This window comes from Rhipicephalus microplus, chromosome 10 (assembly GCF_043290135.1).
Source record: "Rhipicephalus microplus isolate Deutch F79 chromosome 10, USDA_Rmic, whole genome shotgun sequence".
Taxonomy (NCBI): Eukaryota; Metazoa; Arthropoda; class Arachnida; order Ixodida; family Ixodidae; genus Rhipicephalus; species Rhipicephalus microplus.
The window spans coordinates 33,822,714-33,841,137 of NC_134709.1; the positions used below are offsets into that span (position 1 = coordinate 33,822,714).

The window sequence follows — 18,424 nt, forward strand, 5'->3', positions numbered from 1 at the left end:
TTTCGGCCAATTGTGTACGGAAGCAGCAATTTCAGCCAACCTTCCGGAGCACTTCCCTTACCTATTTTCAAATAAGTCTGAGGAAATGTTAAAAACACGTGGAGAATCATTTGCCACCGAAATAGCTTGCATGGCCCTTACCCGTTCGAAGGCGCGCGAGCTGACGCAACATCTGAGCAGCTCACCCTCTGGGGAACAGACGTCCGAGGGCAGTGTAGGAAAACCTGAGGTAGTTGCGACGGAAAATGAGTCTGCCATGCGAGTTGTCGAGACGGAAACTGGGGCTATGGTCGGCAACAGCGAGGAAATATCTCTAACGCCCAAAAACGAGGACTTGGTGACAGGCTCGGTGTTAACACCCGCGTCCACCAGTTGGTGTCAGCTAGCCAGAACCGACCGTGCAACGCTAGTGGTCGATCAAAAGGCGGATCTCGCACTCTCTATGCTGCTAGATGCCATACATAAGGAAGGTAACTCTAGAAAGAACGTTTCGTTCTACACCCAAAACGAGGTGTTGCATCGCAGGTATGAGAACGCTAAAGGGCGGGTCTACAACCAAGTGGTAGTTCCACTAAAATACCGGCGGAACATTCTCGACCTGGCCCACAGCAACGCCTGGGCGGGCCACTTAGGTATAAAGAAAACGAAAGCTAAGCTGGCTCAGGAGTTCTACTGGCCCGGGTGCTGGAAGGATGTAGAGATGTTTGTCCGTGAATGCGACACTTGTCAGCGGATAGGAAAATCAACAGACAAATGGAAGGCACCAATGAAACTAGTGCCAATAATCACAGAACCCTTCCGTCGGCTCGTGATTGACATCGTGGGGCCTCTGCCTCCATCTAAATCAGGATATCGGTACGTCCTGACCGCGCTGTGCGTTGCCACCAAGTTCCCGGAGGCAATCGCACTGAAAGAGTTGAGTTCAGTATGCGTGGTGGACGCATTGTTGTCTATTTTTTCTCGGGTGGGTTTTCCCTCGGAGATACAGTGTGACAACGGAAGTGTGTTCACAAGCTGCCTTACGACTACATTCCTAGAACGCTGCGGGATAAAAATCGCGCATAGCTCTATTCACCATCCACAGTCGAACCCTGTGGAACGCATGCACTCGGTCATGAAACGCGTTTTGCGAGCTTTGTGCTTTGAGCATAAAAGTGACTGGGAGGGGTGTATACCAGCTGCGATGTTTTCTCTGAGGTCGGCCCCACACGAGAGTACGGGTTTTAGTCCGGCTGAACTTGTCTACGGCAGGAACTTGAGAGGTCCGCTGCACTTGATACGAGAGTCATGGACTGGATATGGGGAGGACCCTAATGTGGTTTCCTATGTACTGGATTTATTGGGGCGACTGGGGACTACACGCGAAGTGGTGGAGAGCAACATGCGCGCAGCACAGGCGCTTTCCAAGGCCCGTTACGATAAGTCAGCTCGAAAGCGAGTCTTTAAAGTGGGCGATGAGGTGATGCTGTTGTGCCCTTCAAGAAAAAACAAGCTGGACGTACAATGGGAGGGACCAGCGACAGTGATGTCAGTGCTTTCAGACACCAACTACGAGGTAAAGTGGGGCCGGAAATGCCCCAAAGTGTATCACAGTAACCTAATGAAACCCTACATGCGACGAAAAGCAGTAGTAAACCTTGCACTCAATGTTCCTGAGGACGAGGGCGCGGAAATCCTTTGTCTTTCCGATGGCACGGTCAGCAGCACATTGTCAGATAGGGTAGACACAGGGAACACCCTAAGTAAGGCTCAAGAGGAAGATTTAGAGCTTTTAGTACAGGAATTCGCTACCGTTTTCTCCGAGAAGCCAGGCAAAACGGATGTGATTAAGCACGACATTGAGCTGACGGTTAACAAGCCGATCAGCTGTAAGCCGTATCGGGTGTCACCTAGACAGAGAGAGATACTAGAGGCCGAAATTCGCCGCATGATCGACCTAGGTGTTATCATCGAAGCAGACAGTGATTTCACCTCGCCTTTGATTTTGGTTGAGATTCCGGGCCGTGATCCAAGGCCATGCGTGGACTATCGCCGCCTGAACTCTGTAACAATCGACCAGACTTACCCTATTCCTAACATTGAAGAGAGGGTAGAGACAGTGTCTAAGGCAAAATACATTTCTACGCTAGACCTTGTTAGGGGGTATTGGCAGGTCCCTTTGACAGAGCGCGCGAGTCGATACGCTGCTTTTATCTCACCCCTGGGCACTTTTCGTCCTTTGATGATGAGCTTTGGGCTCAAGAACGCGCCGTATTGTTTCAGCCGCCTGATGGATAAGGTTCTCCACGGGCTCGAGAAATTTGCGCTGCCTTACCTAGACGATGTGGCGATATTTTCGGACAAATGGGAAGACCATGTTGAACACCTTCGGATGGCTTTGGAACGGATCAAAAATGCAGGTCTTACGGTAAAGAGAGAGAAATGTCATTTGGGCTGTGCTGAAGTAAGCTATTTAGGGCACATTGTAGGAAATGGGCGTCGTCGACCGTCCGAACTCAAGGTAGCCGCGGTGGTCGGTTATCGTCGTCCCAGCACTAAGACCGAGATGAGAGCATTCCTCGGCCTCACAGGTTACTATCAGCATTACGTCCCGAATTACTCCGAGATTGCCAGCCCTTTGACAGATAGTTTACGCAAGACCGAACCTGTGAACATTCAATGGGACTCTAAAAAGGAAGACGCTTTTCAGAAGCTAAAGCACGCATTGAGTGAGAAACCCGTCTTGAGGGCACCGGATTTTGCAAAACCTTTCACTATTCAGTGTGATGCAAGCGAACGCGGTTTAGGAGCAGTGCTATGTCAGACGGACCAGAGTGGAGAGGAGCGGCCGGTTTTGTATTTGAGTCGCAAATTGAGCAGCAGGGAAGAGGCTTATAGCACTTCGGAAAAAGAATGTGCTTGCATTGTTTGGGCCGTACAAAAACTAGGCTGCTATGTTGCTGGCTCTAAGTTTATTATAGAAACTGATCACTCTCCATTAACCTGGTTACACCAAATGTCACCTAAGAATGGTCGTTTGCTCAGATGGAGCATAGCACTGCAGCAGCACAATTTCGAGGTGCGCTACAAGAGAGGTGGCCTTCATACAAATGCAGACGCCCTAAGTCGAGCGTTTTGACTCGTCAAAAGACGCGGAAGGTTTGTTTGATTTTTTTTTGTTTACCTTTACCTAGTTTATGTGTACTTTTTTTTTTTTTCAATGTGTTACAGTGAGGGCATAGAGAAATTTTTTACTGACTCCCTCGTTGTCCCGAGCTCTACAGTTTGCTTGTTTAGCTTGATTATAATGTTATCTCGATTCCAAATGGAATTACGTATGAAAGAGTTACTGGACACTTGTCCCGATTGGTATGCACATTGTTTCCTTGAGCTTAAGTTATTAAGATAAGATGTTTGCTTTGTAAAATCTGAGGCCTGGCGATGAGAGTGGCGTGCACGCGGTGCTTGTCGCATTGTGTGTGGCTGACAAAGGTCGTTTCTTGGAGCTTGTCACCCACTTTTCACCGAAGCGGGGCGCAGAGGCCAGCTCTTGGAGCATTCCAGTTTGACCAGGCCCTTCGAGAAAGCAAGAGCCTTGCCGGAACGTCGCCGACATCGACCCGGCCGAGCTGCATGGAACAACTCGACCTCCCGATGTATCATCTGGCGGCGGGGGTGCTGTTGTGCCTCGCCCAAGTTCCACGTGGTCTTCGCGGCCTGCTGGCACCTGGCAGCTGTTGATGAGTCAACCCTGCACCGGGACGGCGACGGACGCAGACAATCGGGAAAAACCACGTCGCCGGCTCCTCTTGACACAAAAGTCGTTGGCCAAGCTTTTGTCAGCCGCCGAGAGCAACACTCCGAAGCAGCGTCGACCCAGCAGCTGTACGGGGTATTCTGCCTTGCTTGAGTCAACCTGGCTGCATCAGGGAGCGACTTTGCGCATGGGATTCCACGTCATCTCACTGTGGTGCCACGCTGGCGCGTGGGGTCTCCCTCACCAAACAGCGAACTGGGCATGCCTTGCCCCCTTTCCTAGGTTCAGAGGGAGGCGGTGTTTGGCTTTCCCTCTTCGGGGCCGGAGAGGAAGACGACGATCTCATTGGAGTATCCTGCGCATAAATTATCTTTGCAAGGGATCTTGGGAAGGCGGACGATGTATAAAAACGCTAGCGCAGAGGCGCTCGTGTGTGATTCTCTTTTCATGTTGTACCACGCTACCATGTAAATACTGTATATAAACATTTTTTTCTCCTTCTCCGGCTTCTCTACTCGTCCTCTCCGGGGACTCGGATGGCCCGAGTCCGCACCACGCTACACAAAGGCGCAACACAGCCGATGCCGCGTCATTCGATAGTCGACGCTCACTAGCGTGCCCGTCGTTTTGCTGGCCGCTGCTTCGCCACCTGTGTATTTTTTTCAATTGTTAGGGGAGCACAGATTCGCTCCAATAAACTTGTTTTCCTCATAGGCAACTGCGTCGTCCTTTGCTGCCGTGACATCTGGTGGAGGTGCGGGGTACATGAACCCTAAGCCATTGCCAAGCCGACAAGCACGCCCAACTCGTGTCAGCCGCCGACAGCAAGGCCTTCAGCCAGAGTTTGGACTGCTCCCGGATAAAAAAAGGAAAGAAGACGTAAAAACCACGATGATCAACGCAGGCACCATGATCAGCGCTACCAACCCTCCCGTCGTTCTGCAACAACCTCGTGAGCCCCCATCATTCCGAGGATCTCCTGGTGAAGACCCGGAAGAGTGGCTGGAGAAGCTGGAGCGCATCCGCATCTTTAACAGGTGAGATGACGAAGAAACGTTTCGTCATGTCATCTTCTATTTAGAGGATGCAGCTCGAACGTGGTTTCAGAACCATGAAGGCTCCCTAACCGACTGGACTGTCTTTAAGAGCGAATTCCTCAAAACATTCGCTACGGTTGTGCGGAAAGAACGAGCCGCCCTTTTGTTGGAGACGCGAATGCAACACCCTAACGAAGGTGTTGTACTGTTCGCTGAGGAGATGAAGATGCTGTTCCGGAGAGCTGATCCCGAAATGGCATAAGAGAAGAAGGTGCGCTTTCTGATGCGGGGAGTTAAACAAGAGCTCTTCGCTGGACTCATCCGCAACCCCCCTAAGACCGTCGCTGAGTTCGTCACCGAGGCTTCGATGATCGAGAGGACCTTGGATATGCGTTCGCGGCAATACGATAGACCACTCAACACCCTTTCGGTGAACCCGGTAAACGCCCCTGGATTGGCGACGGAAGACTTGCGGGAGACCATCCGCGCCGTCGTTCGCGAGGAACTGAGGAAATTGTTCCCAGCAACGCCGCAGCCCCAAGTCGCCTCCCTCACTGACGTCGTCCGCGAGGAGGTTCAGCAAGCACTGGGGAATTCCACACCGTCGGAAGCATCTTGCGAACCACAAGCGATGACCTACTCCGCTGCTGCTCGTCGACCCCGACCCGTCCCAACCCGTTATCAAGAGGCCCCGCCGTACCGCCGCCCAATGTCGCCCGCCCGACCCTCTGTAACCCGAAACCAGGCGCCCAGGAAGACCGAGGTGTGGCGAACGCCAGATAATCGTCCGCTGTGCTACCACTGCGGAGAGGCCGACCACGTCTACCGCCGCTGCCCGTACAAGAGGCTGGGTTTGCGTGGGTTCTCCGTCGACGCACCCCGCCCGCGAGCCGGCCAGCGCCCATTTGAGATCGAAGAATACCTGTCGAACACCAGCCGTGGACCATCCCGTTTCAACCGTTCGCCGTCGCCCTACCCGTACCAATCCCACAACCGTCGCAGCCACGCTGAATTCGCCCGTGGAAGGTCCCCCAGCCCACGAAGGGGAAACTAAAAGCAGCGACTTCTGGAGGTGAAGTTGCACAACGGCGAGAAAATGAAAACCCTCCAACGACGCAAGACCGTGACTCACGACATGCCCTCATCCCGACGACACGACGACACCCTGACGAGACCCCCGAAAACGACGACAGCTACGCTGCGCGACGCGTACCCGAAATGACGAAGCCTGCCGCTGAGAAGACGACGATGACGACGCATAGTGCCCGACCATCAACACGTGCAAGCCGCGATACGACGCCCCGACGCACCCGAAATTCGAGGAAAGCGGCTTCCGACGTCCAGTTGTCCATCGACGGCCTTGACGTAGTCGCCCTCATCGACACGGGAGCCGACTACTCGGTCATGAGCGGGTCATTCGCGTCCAAGCTAAAGAAAGTTACGACCAGATGGGACGGTCCGCACATACGCACAGCAGGAGGCCACCTCGTGACCCCAAGTGGAATATGCACATCGCGCGTCACCATAGACGGCACTACGTGCCCTTCGGAGTTCGTCATTTTGCCTAACTGCTCCCGCGACGTAATTCTCGGAATGGACTTTTTGACGGACAATGGCGCAATAATTGATCTGCAGACCAGGTCGATAACGTTTTCTTCCGATCACTCCACGACGCCGCAGCCGAACCTCGGACACCGTGCTGCTGTAAGGATCGCCGACGATCACGTCACCCTGCCACCCCGCGCAAGCTTGATGATCGCCGTCTATTATGAAGGTGCTGCTCCTGACGTCGACGCTATCGTGGAGACTGACCAAAGGTTGCTTCTAGACCGCGGTGTGTCTGTCGCAAGAGGCATTGCACGGTTTAAGCAACGCAGATCCTATGTTTTGGTCACCAATTTCACCGAGGAGTACCAGCATCTAAACAAGGGCGCTGCAATTGCGTTCCTCGAAGAAACGCAAGAAGCGAGTCAAGTGATCGCGGTCGCCACCTTTGAACGCGCACGCGCAGATGCTTCCAGGCTGCCACATCCTTTCGACGTGAACCCGGCGCTGTCGCAAGAAAATCGGGACAGATTACTGGAGTTGCTCCGTCGCTACAGCGAGTGTTTTTCCTCGAACTCGAAGTTACGTCAGACACATTTGGCGAAGCACCGGATAATAACCGAAAATGGAGCCCGACCTACCAGACAGTCACCATACCGCGCCGCGTTTCTTCACACGAGCGCGAAGCCATCCGGACTCAAGTTGATGACATGCTCAGCGACGACATAATACAGCCATCAAAAAGTCCGTGGGCTGCGCCGGTTGTACTCGTGAAGAAAAAAGATGGCACTTTAAGATTCTGCGTTGACTACCGGAGACTAAACAAAATCACTAAAAAGGACGTGTACCCCCTGCCACGAATCGACGACGCCCTCGACCACCTCTGCCACGCCAAGTACTTCTCATCCATGGATCTGAAGACCGGCTACTGGCAAATTGAAGTGGACGAGAGAGACGGAGAGAAGACTGCATTTATAACCCCGGACGGTCTATACGAGTTCAAGGTGATGCCGTTTGGGCTGTGCACGGCACCCGCAACGTTTCAGAGAGTCATGGACACTGTGCTAGCAGGCCTGAAGTGGCACACTTGCCTCGTATACCTCGACGACGTTGTCGTATTCGCCCGGACTTTCGACGAACACCTCACAAGGTTGGAATCTGTACTCGAGGCCATTCGTACGTCGGGGTTAACGCTGAAGCCTGAGAAGTGCCGTTTCGCGTACGAGGAACTCAAGTTCTTGGGTCACGTCGTGAACGCCGCGGGAGTCCTACCTGACCCGGCAAAAACATCAGCCATTGCGAACTTCCCAAGGCCGAAAAATAAGAAGGGTGTGCGAAGGTTTCTCGGACTGTGCGCATACTACCGGCGCTTCGTCGCAAACTTCGCACGCATTGCAGAGCCACTCACGCGCCTGACGAAAGAAAGCACCCCTTTCAGCTGGGAAAACGACCAAGAAAAGGCATTCTGCGAGCTGCAACAACGCCTGCAAAACCCGCCCGTGCTCGCTCATTTCGACGAAAACGCCGAAACGGAAATGCACACGGACGCCAGTGATATCGGTTTGGGTGCCGTCCTCGTCCAAAAGCAAAGCGGTTACGAAAAGGTAATCGCCTATGCAAGCCGTGGTCTGTCGAAGGAGGAGAGAAACTACTCTGCCTCCGAGAAAGAGTGCCTGGGCATCATATGGGCCATTTCAAAATTTCGCCCATACGTCTATGGTAGACCGTTTAAGGTTGTGACAGACCATCATGCGCTGTGTTGGCTCGCCAATTTGAAGGACCCCTCTGGCCGTCTTGGGCGGTGGAGCTTGCGCCTGCAAGAGTTTGACGTTACAATATTCTACAAATCCGGCAGGAAACACTCCGACGCCGACTGCCTGTCCCGCGCCCCCGTCGACCCACCACCACAGGACTCCGATGAAGACAGCGCGTTCTTCGGAGTCGTGACGGAGAGCGACCTAGCCGCCCAGCAGCGTGCCGACCCTGACCTCCGCGCCATGATCGACTACCTCGAAGGACGCAACGTCGCCGTGCCTAGGGCGTTCAAGCGCAACTTACCAGCATTCAGCCTCAAAAACTCCATCCTAGTGAAGAAGAATTTCAACCCCGGAACGAGAACGAATTATCTACTTGTCATCCCCGCAGACCTTCGTGACGAAATTTTGGAAGCGTGCCACGACGACCCGTCTTCCGGACATCTCGGAACAGCTCGCACGATTACAAAAATCAAGGCGAAATACTTCTGGCCCCGCCTTACATCCGATGTCACCCACTACGTCCGGAGCTGCCGTGACTGCCAGCGACGAAAAACACCACCGACGAGACCAGCCGGACTTCTGCAGCCGATCGCCGTCCCAACGAGGCCCTTCCAACAGATCGGAATGGACCTTCTGGGCCCGTTCCCTACATCCCGATCCGCGAACAAATGGATTGTCGTAGCGACAGACTACATGACGCGCTACGCAGAGACCACCGCTCTTCCTAGGGGAATTGCACAAGAAGTTGCAAAGTTCTTTATTAACCAAATTGTGCTGCGACATGGAGCCCCTGAGGTCCTAATCACGGACCGCGGAACGACCTTCACTGCGGAGCTCATGCAAGGAATCTTACGCTACAGCAACACAGATCACCGAAGAACGACGGCGTACCACCCCCAAACGAATGGACTAACGGAACGGCTCAATAAGACAATCGCGGATATGCTGTCTATGTACGTCGACGTTGAACATAAGACGTGGGACGAAGTCCTCCCGTACGTCACCTTTGCGTACAACACGGCTATTCAAGAAACCACGCAGATGACACCGTTCGAGCTCGTCTACGGAAGACGGCCGACTACGATGCTCGACGCCATGCTTCCGCACGTAGAAGACGACGACCTCAACGCCGACGTCCAAGGATACCTCCAACGTGCGGAGGAGGCCCGCCAGCTCGCTCGAGCTCGTATAACGGACCAGCAACTGGTGGATGCCGGACGCTACAATCTCCGACGCCGAGACGCCGAGTACCATCCTGGAGATCGTGTGTGGGTTTGGACTCCCATTCGACGACATGGACTCAGTGAGAAACTTCTACGACGCTATTTCGGACCCTACCAGATTCTACGACGTGTTGGCGAACTAACGTACGAAGTGATCCCCGATGGGGACTCCCGTACATCACGACGACGCACGCGGCCCGAAGTCGTCCACGTGGTTCGCTTAAAACCTTTCTACGGACGATGACGAACTTTTAATTTGTGTGGACTGTCCCTTATGTTAGCATCGGGTCGATGCACTCTTAGAGGGGGGGGGGGGGGGGGGGGAATGCCGCGAACCATGCATTGGGTTTGTTTATTTGTGTTTTGTTTTTTCGGCCTGGCTGCGCCGGCCTGTGCTATCGCCGTTTTCACAGCGTTTCGAACAAACTCTACCACAGCGTTTCGAACAAACGCTATCGAACAACGCTTCAGGCGTTGTTCGATAGAAACAACGCTTCAAGCGTTGTTTGTTAGAAGCGCTGTTCGAACGAACAGCGTTTCTAACAAACGCTATCACGGCGTTCTCGATACAATTCGACTATTCGAGGGGTAGGTAGGTATAAACTTTATTTTTCCTTTGTAAAGGAAAGGTGCAATGGAAGAGAGATGAGGAGAGATTGCTACGCTCGATAGTCCTCCGCAACCCTCTCTGCCCAACCCAGGATGGCCTCCTGGACGTCGGGTTTCAAGCTGCGCATGGCAGCCTCCCACTGCTCCTCATTACTAATTAGTTTTCGAAGGGACGGTGGAGGGGGGTGCTTAGGGCACCCCCACATGATATGATTAAGATTTGCTTTCTGTGCGGAGCAATATTTACAGGAGGAGGACGGGTAAAGAGAAGGGTACATGAGGTGAAGAATGTAAGGAGAAGGAAAGGTGTGAGTCTGCAGCTGTCGCCACAGTACTTCGCGCCTTCGTATGGATTTCGACGTTAGCGGCGGTAAGGATAAACGACCAAGGCGGTAGTGACTACAGATGTCGTGAAATGTTAAAAGGCGATCCCGCGCAGCAAACGGTGCCGTTGTCGAAACGGGGCCTGGCTCTTCCAGCGTCATTCGATAGCCGACGCTCACTAGCGTGCCCGTCGTTTTGCTGGCCGCTGCTTCGCCGCCTGTGTATTTTTTCAGTTGTTAGGGGAGCACAGGTTCGCTCCAATAAACTTGTTTTCCTCATAGACAACTGCGTCGTCCTTTGCTGCGTGACAATATCATGGTCTTCACGCAGTACCTGGAATAGCATGTCAGGCAAAAATCCAAACATACATGTCCAGATCTCCATTAAAATAATTGTCTCTACCTATTTTCATGTTACTCACTCATTCCAGAACACAACTCGCACTAGTGTTGTCCCACAATAATGTTAGCAGTGTATCTCGACTGACAAACCTAAGCATTGAACTAGTGACTCTTATCATCATGTTCAGTCTCTTTTGCTCTGCCCACATCTACTATAAAAAAAACTACAAACGCACATGTCCGCACGTGTTACAAGGTTCACAAGAACACTGCCACTATGGCAACCCTCGTAAGATGCCACCGTACAGCCCAAAGCCAAATTTGTCGGCGCTTTTCCAGCAGCTCCAAACCCGCGACGAGGAAGTGCAATCGAAAGAGGACAAATAATAAGGTTTGCGGACAAGAAAATAAAAAAAGGAAACGGAAAAGAAAACGACATAACTGACGCACAAAAAGAAACAGTCGCACTCCCCAGAATCGGCCTTCCGTACACCAACCTCCCAAAGCCAATATACGACAGTCCGGGTTACAGATAGGGTTGCCTCTCTGTACGACCAGGGCGCTTTTCAAAAGCCTCCCTCACCGACCGACCGACCGGCTTGGTCCGCCCTATATATACATCCTTTATCCGCCAAATCTGGCTCCCAATTCGATTGCGCGCGCTATCGTATAGGGGAGACTTCTTCCACCCCATCCACGCAAAGCCCCTGCTTTCTCTCTTCGCTTGCCGCAACCCTTCTTCCCCTCTTTTAAATCTTGACACAGCGCAACTGCCGGCGAGATTTTCGGTCGGCAAACAAGCGACGGTTATTTCGGCCACGTTATTTTCCCTCCCCCTTTTTCTCTTACCAGGATGCCGCGCTGCTTTCGCAGCGAAATAGGAGTTGTTTTGTTAGTCTTGGCGTTGAACAAAATGAAAGAGATGAAGGCATATAAAGAGTTGGAAGAAGGAGTCGCTGCGCTGTCAGATATCTATAGAAAGACGGCTGTGGAACCCGTGGAAACGGCGGCCGCGGCATATAGTATTGCGGACACAGGCTTCTGAGTCTGAGTTCTTCGTTTCTGCGTACGATGCAGATGCCGTACTTCAATACCGAAGGTTATGCAGAAGCACACTCGCTTTATCGAAGTATGTATAGAGGCAAGCATTCACTGCTTAAAATAGACCCACGCCTCTATATGCGACGTTTTCGATAGAAAAGGCGTGCCACTTTGGGACGTTGAACTCCTAGCCACGAAAAACAAAACAAAAAAAAAACGTCGAAGAACGAAAAACAAAAAGCTGTGTAGACGAACGCTGCCCACGAACGCAGCTTTTTTGCGTTAGCTAGGAAACGTGTCTCCGCCACGCAGGCTGTTTCATGAGCGTTTCGTCTTTAGAACGGGATAAAACACCCAATAAGTGGATTGGAGCTGAACGAGAAAAATGTTTTCGCTATGGCAGCCGATAGCTAACAGAAGCCGACCATAGCAAATACTAGCCACAATTCAGCCGAAATTACATAAAACATTGCCAGCGCCCACAGCGCGCGTGAAAATATGGTGGTTGAAATGCCCGGACATATTACAATTGGGAACGAGCTCCTACCGGGTCACAAAAAGTGTGCGCAAGCGGCCTTCAAAGTCAATAGATGGATGTCTCGCAGGTCCTAGCTCAGAACACTCGAATCGACACCAAGCGCGATTTCACAAAAAAACACTCGGATAATTGTTAGAATGTTTACGAGAGCGATAACTATAGTCCACGATATCTCCCACTAACGTTCGTTAAGTCTGTTTTGCGCCGGAAAATGACGGTAACAAGTATAGTGGATCAGTGAGTCGGCAAAGCATAAACCGAACCGGTTGCGCCGGTAGGCATTACACAGTAACCCCAGAGCCGTCGCTAGGACAATGCAGCCTCGCTTCCGTTTTCTACGTGCGCCATGGATGCCATCATAAATGCGTGCCCAGATGAAATGCGGATATCTGTCGGAACGAATATCGGTCGATTGAACTTCGAAAACGGCACCACGACGGGACAAAGTATAGCATCAAGAAGCAGCACTTCGTCTTGTCGCTTCTTTCTTTACGATTATCCCACCTAAGCGCTGTTTTTTAGCAGTTTTAAAGCTTTATAAAGATATCTCCCTCTGATTCACGTATAACAAAATCCTAACAAACATTCTCTATATTTAGACACGAAATGGGACCAGAACCAATGCCGCGTATAGCGACGGCGCCGACACCTTTCGGCGAAATAAAACCCGCGTACAAAGGGGAAAACGCATTAAAAAAAAACAGTAGTAAGCCCAGATGACAAAAGACACGAGATGACGGCCTGCTTGCTATCTTAATCAGCAGCTTGCTAGCGGTAGGGACGAGCGGAACGCTTTTTCCAGGCGTCACGTCTTTGGATCACACGCCGTGCCACGAAACGCATCAACGTGCGTGGCCGCGCAAAAGCAAGGCGCCAAGGGTGCAGCAGCGACTAAAACGCACGCAGACAAGACGGGACGTCACAGCAAGCACACGCGTCGCGTGTACACGAGCCACAGTTATGAGAAAAATGAAGACTCCTTCGTGGCTGTCGCGTGTTAAACGCACGCACGAACACTACAACGCGCCACTCGCGGAGGTCCACGCTCTGTCCTTCTTTTTTAGGAGCGAAGCTCCTTAAGGCGTGGGCTGTGCGTCCCCTGTATGTAGCCACCTCTCGTTCAGTTCTAAGTATTACGCTAGCCACCGCCCGATCTAAAGGGTACAGCCATATCCATCCGTCCATCCGTCCATCCGTCCGTCCATCCATCCATCCATCCATCCGTCCATCCGTCCGTCCATCCATCCATCCATCCATCCATCCGTCCATCCATCCATCCATCCGTCCATCCATCCATCCATCCGTCCGTCCATCCATCCATCCATCCATCCATCCATCCATCCATCCGTCCGTCCGTCCGTCCATCCGTCCAAAAGATGCAAGATGTTATAAACTAGACGGCGGTACGTGTAGTTGATTATGAAAGATGCGAGGTGTTATAAAATAGAAATGATGCCACATATGGCGCGTGTCATCGTTCGATATAGTGTGGCGACGTACGCTAGGGGGAACGTTGCAATAAAATCGAGTGGGCAAAATGTACGGAGGATTCATGGTTTACCAGGTTTACCTCCGGAGCTTCGCCCACTCATGATCATTCACTTCGTGGATATGGCGGCATTTTTTTGTCTTTCCCTGTTGGTACACACCTTCGCAACTTTCATTATCTTCTTTTCTTCTCCTTCTTCGCACGTACTCCAGCTTCCACAAGGCTGGCGGCCGTAATCAGCCAAGATTAATTAGGCGCCGCGAAGCGAAAGGCGGCTGGGGAAGCAGGCAGAGAAGCAGCGACAGGGGAACACGTTCAGCGAGCAACGTAACAGAGCCGTATACGTACGCGGCACGCGCAGCCGTTCCAATGTCCCGCGCACTTGCTAAATCCCCATCTCTCCCTCTACAGGGTCTTCCCTATGAACTCCCTGTCTCCCGTTCATCCCTAAGGCGCAGGTTCGCGCCGCCTAGACGCGGGACGAAGGTCCCCTGAGGGGTTCGGGGAGCAAAAAAAACTTGTTTCGTAATTTAATTCTGCGCCATTAGAAACGAGCGTGTCACGTGACCCTACAGAAGGGAAGGAAAATGAAGGAGCGGGGAAAGCGGGACGGGAAGGCTCCCTCGCGGCGCCTCTCTGCTAACACGCGATCCCGAAAAAGTGCTTACGTTTCCTCTTTATGCCAAGACGACCGAGGGAGTACGTCCCGAAGTGAGCGGCAACGAACTCGCAGACTTTAGGGACGGGGCTGGAGAGTTCTGAAGGGGAAGAACTAACATCCCCACGAGGCTTGTAGCAGGCCTCCTTCAGCAGCACGCGATGAGCTGCCACCCTTTTTTTCTCCCGCTCCAAACTTCACAGCCTTTCCAGTGGTCATCTCTTCCCCTAGCTTCCACGCACGAGATACAAGTACGATAACGATTGCTTACTTCATCAAGCGCTTTGAGTTTTGACGCTTCATCACGCCTCATTAATTGGTTTCGCATTGTTGAACACAGAATGAATACTGTGTTAGCTGCGGGCGATGAAGCAAATGTTGCATTTTTTTTTCTAAGACAAGAGACCGACCACAATTTCTATAACCTGAATCCTTGTCCGTTGACCCATGCAAGCGATATTGCACGGTAGCTCTGGCTGCCACTGAAAACGGTATCTACTACGATGGTGCGCCTATCATACGTCTTTTATTTTTTACGCTTTATCAATAAAACAGGAAGTGAAGTTTTTTTTTTTTGCTAATGTAGTATTCTACAATATTTCTGTTAAGCACATACGGGCGTACGCACGCACACTCGCACACACACACACACACACACACACACACACACACACACACACACACACACACACACACACACACACACACACACACACACACACGCCGCGGTGGTCTAGTGGCTAAGGCACTCAGCTGCTGACCCGCAGGTCGCGGGCTCGAATCCCGGCTGCGGCGGCTGCATTTCCGATGGATGCGGAAATGTTGTAGGCCCATGTGCTCAGATTTGGGTGCACGTTAAAGAACCCCAGGTGGTCGAAATTTCCGAAGCCCTCCACTACGGCTTCTCTCACAATCATATAGTGGTTTTGGGACGTTAAACACCACATATCAATCAATCAATCAACACACACACTCACTCAGTCACTCCACGTGATCGATGCTTGCCAAACGACACGGCGAAATTCCCAACCGCACAACTCGCGGCTGCGCAAGATCTTCGCGTATACGAAATGCTGCTGCGAGTCTCGACGCTCACCGTGCACGACGAGCTGCGCCGTCTCGGAGTAGGCAACGCCGTGGGCATTCCTGGCGTTGCAGCGGTACGCGCCGGCGTCGGCCACGTCCACCCGGTGTAGGAGCAGGGCCCCGGTGTCCAGTTGCCGCCACGGTGAGCTACCCTGACTGGCGAGGCTGCGGCCGTCCTGCAGCCACAGCACGCTAGTGGCGCCCGCGGTGCCACCGCTGGACGAAGGCTCCACCAGACAGGGCAGCGTCACGCTGGAACCCACAATGACCGTCCGGTTCCGCGGGCCCTCCACGATCACCGGCTCTGAGCGAGAGAAAAGAAAGCGAGTACTGTAAGGGTATACGTCCAGGAAAACACCCAATTGCCGTTGATCGCATTATTTACAGCCAGCAAGCAGTCTGGCAAGATTACTTCGATATACTAATCAAAATGTCACTGGTTACTCCTCTAAAATTTTCTTATACAAAAAAGCAAATTACAGCACAAATTGCAGCTACCGTTATTCAATGAACTAACGTTACTTTTAAAAAGTGATTTGGTTTGGTTTGAGAAAACTTTATTCGTGGGGCATCGCGAGTCCTTTGAACAGCCCTACGTTGCGATTGTTTGTCCAGACTGCTCAGAGCGGAGTCCCACTTGCTGAACGATGCTGTATCGGTTCCACGTACCGCAGGGCACTCCCAGGGCAGGCGGTGTAAGGTGGCTAAACCGCTCCATTTCGTGCACGAATTAGTTAAATAAGCAGCAGTGTAAAGCTTGTAGAGATAAAGCAGGGTTAGGGTACGTTTCTGTTCGAAGTAATCTCAGTGAAATATATTATTCACACGGTCATTCATTCACAACATATGTACACCTTGTTTACAATATGCACAGACAAAACTTCAAATAGTTTTTCTTCAGCTTTCCACCCCAGACGTTCGGCACTATCTTCGTTACTTGGCGTTTTCGGTCACTCATTTAAGCCAGAGGTCGCCAACATTTTGATGCGAAGGGCCGATTTGAATTAAACCGACCCAGCGCTGGGCCAAACAGCCAATCGGAAAGTGTGTGTGTGTGTGTGTGCGTGTGTGTGTGTGTGTGTGTGTGTGTGTGTGTGCGTGTGCGTGCGTATGTGTGCGTGTGTGTGCGTGTGCGTGTGTGTGTGTGTGTGTAAGACAAAAAATCGGAGAATTGACATAAATGCAGAAAACTGTGACATAAAACTTAAAACTTCACATAAAACTTCACATAAAACATCCCACACGGTTGCAAATAACGAAAGAAGGTGACAAGCGAAAACCCCATTTCAGGTCGAAACTTCCACCTCGGCCTTCAGACAGAGCGATAAGAGGAAAGGGGAGTCTCTGACGTCATGCCAGGGGATCGTATACTACTGCCACAGAGGATGAATGTTCCCCACACCTGATGTAAGCTAAAGAAGAAAGCGGACAAGCTATATTTAGGCATAAAGTACTTGGGAAAGTAATCCCTTACATTACTAATAACAGTAACAAGTAATTAATTACTGCCAGGCTACTGAGTCAAACGGTCAGCAAATAAAAGCAAGCAGGTGTTGGATGCACGTTCAATTATCTAACATATAATGACAAAATAAAATTTAGAAAAGATTGCGCGAGCGTAACGCCACCATTTATGATCCATTATTGAAATAACCATTTGATCTAATATGTTTTAGCTATCGTGTTGTTGACGAATGCGTTGTCCACCAAATTGTGTTACCGTTAGCTGTAACTGTGTTGATCGAACTGGACCATGAATTAATTTTAAGCACTCATAGTAGCGTATCAAGAAATCCGCAAAGCCAACATGCGGCGCGCGCAATACTTGCGGTAAGGATTACCGAAATGTGGCTTCACTGCATACAAAATCTTTGTAAGGAGAAGACAGCTTCCCAGTTTCTCCCCTTGACCAACAAACAGACATGCGATGTTTCTACGTCATGCAAGTAACGATAAACCCACGTTATATTGAAACAACTCCATCGACAAGGAAGCAAAGTAAACAGTTGAAGTAACAACACATCCGAAGGGCAAGAAAGATGCGCGCGAATAAGTGTCATGCTCGCGCTAATGACGCCTCAGTGAAATCTCAGACGCGAAGCAGCCGTCAAGAAATAAAAAGAAAACGACGCCAACTAAAAATGCGTACGTCATACTCAAAACTAGCGTCCGCCACTGCCAACTCCCGCTCTAGGAACGCAATTTGTAAAGGCAGTTTTATAAGCAACCCGCGAGGAAGACGAATGCGAGCAGCAGCGTGTACGTCGCTCACATTCGGGTGAGGGTGTTAACTCTGGGGAGCCATCTTCCATAAAATATCGTCGAGCGTCTCGGCAACAACTCGTCGCAGTCTGGTGACACATCTATTCATTCACAGAGTCCCCCACGATCTTCCTTCTGTTTTTTTTTTTTTTGCGATACACACGTCGGTGTTTAAGCACTCATCCGGGCTACTGACGAACGACAGAACGCTGCCCTCCGACGCCATCGACAACGGGCCGAAAAATTTTCGCTCAAAGCACAAACACAAGCAAGGCGGGCACCCTCCGTTCGCATTAGCCTCCCAAACGAGTCTCCTATTCGACGGTGGTGTTCAATGAACGAAGAAACACGCGTTTTCTCGTGGAAGACGCACGTCGTCAGCAGGAGCGCGCGGAGATTCAAATGCGACGAGCACGAATCAAACAAATTAATGCGTACAGAAGAGAATCAAAGCAAGAGAGGGGAACCCGGCAGTACGCGCGCGGGAAGTATAAGTCTCTGCTTTCTCTCCCCCTTTACCCCTTTTACCTCCCTCCTTCTCGCGAAACAGGCCCTCACAATCCCCGACACCCCGAGTACGTCGCACTGGTTCCATCGCTGTCAACGTCGGAACCAGAGACGCCTGCTGCAAAACGCTGATTATAATTATGGGCACAAGTACACGAGGGAGTAGTGCCATAAAGCAGTCGAGGGTGCGGAGACAGCCGGCAACGACCACGACGGCGTGGAAAGGAGGAAACGAGTAATAGAGAAAGAGAGAAAGGCCAGTGGATAGTCG

The 18,424-nt window shown here is 51.5% G+C and overlaps 1 protein-coding gene across 1 annotated transcript in view; it reads right to left on the reverse strand.

Moving 5' to 3' along the window:
- Positions 1–18,424, reverse strand: part of LOC119180845 (Neurospecific receptor kinase) — a 383,082-nt gene that overhangs the window by 155,676 nt on the left and 208,982 nt on the right. Inside the window, exon 2 of the mRNA XM_037431984.2 lies at positions 15,395–15,688. Coding sequence (XP_037287881.2) covers positions 15,395–15,688 — 294 coding nt within the window. The remainder of the gene's footprint in view (positions 1–15,394; positions 15,689–18,424) is intronic.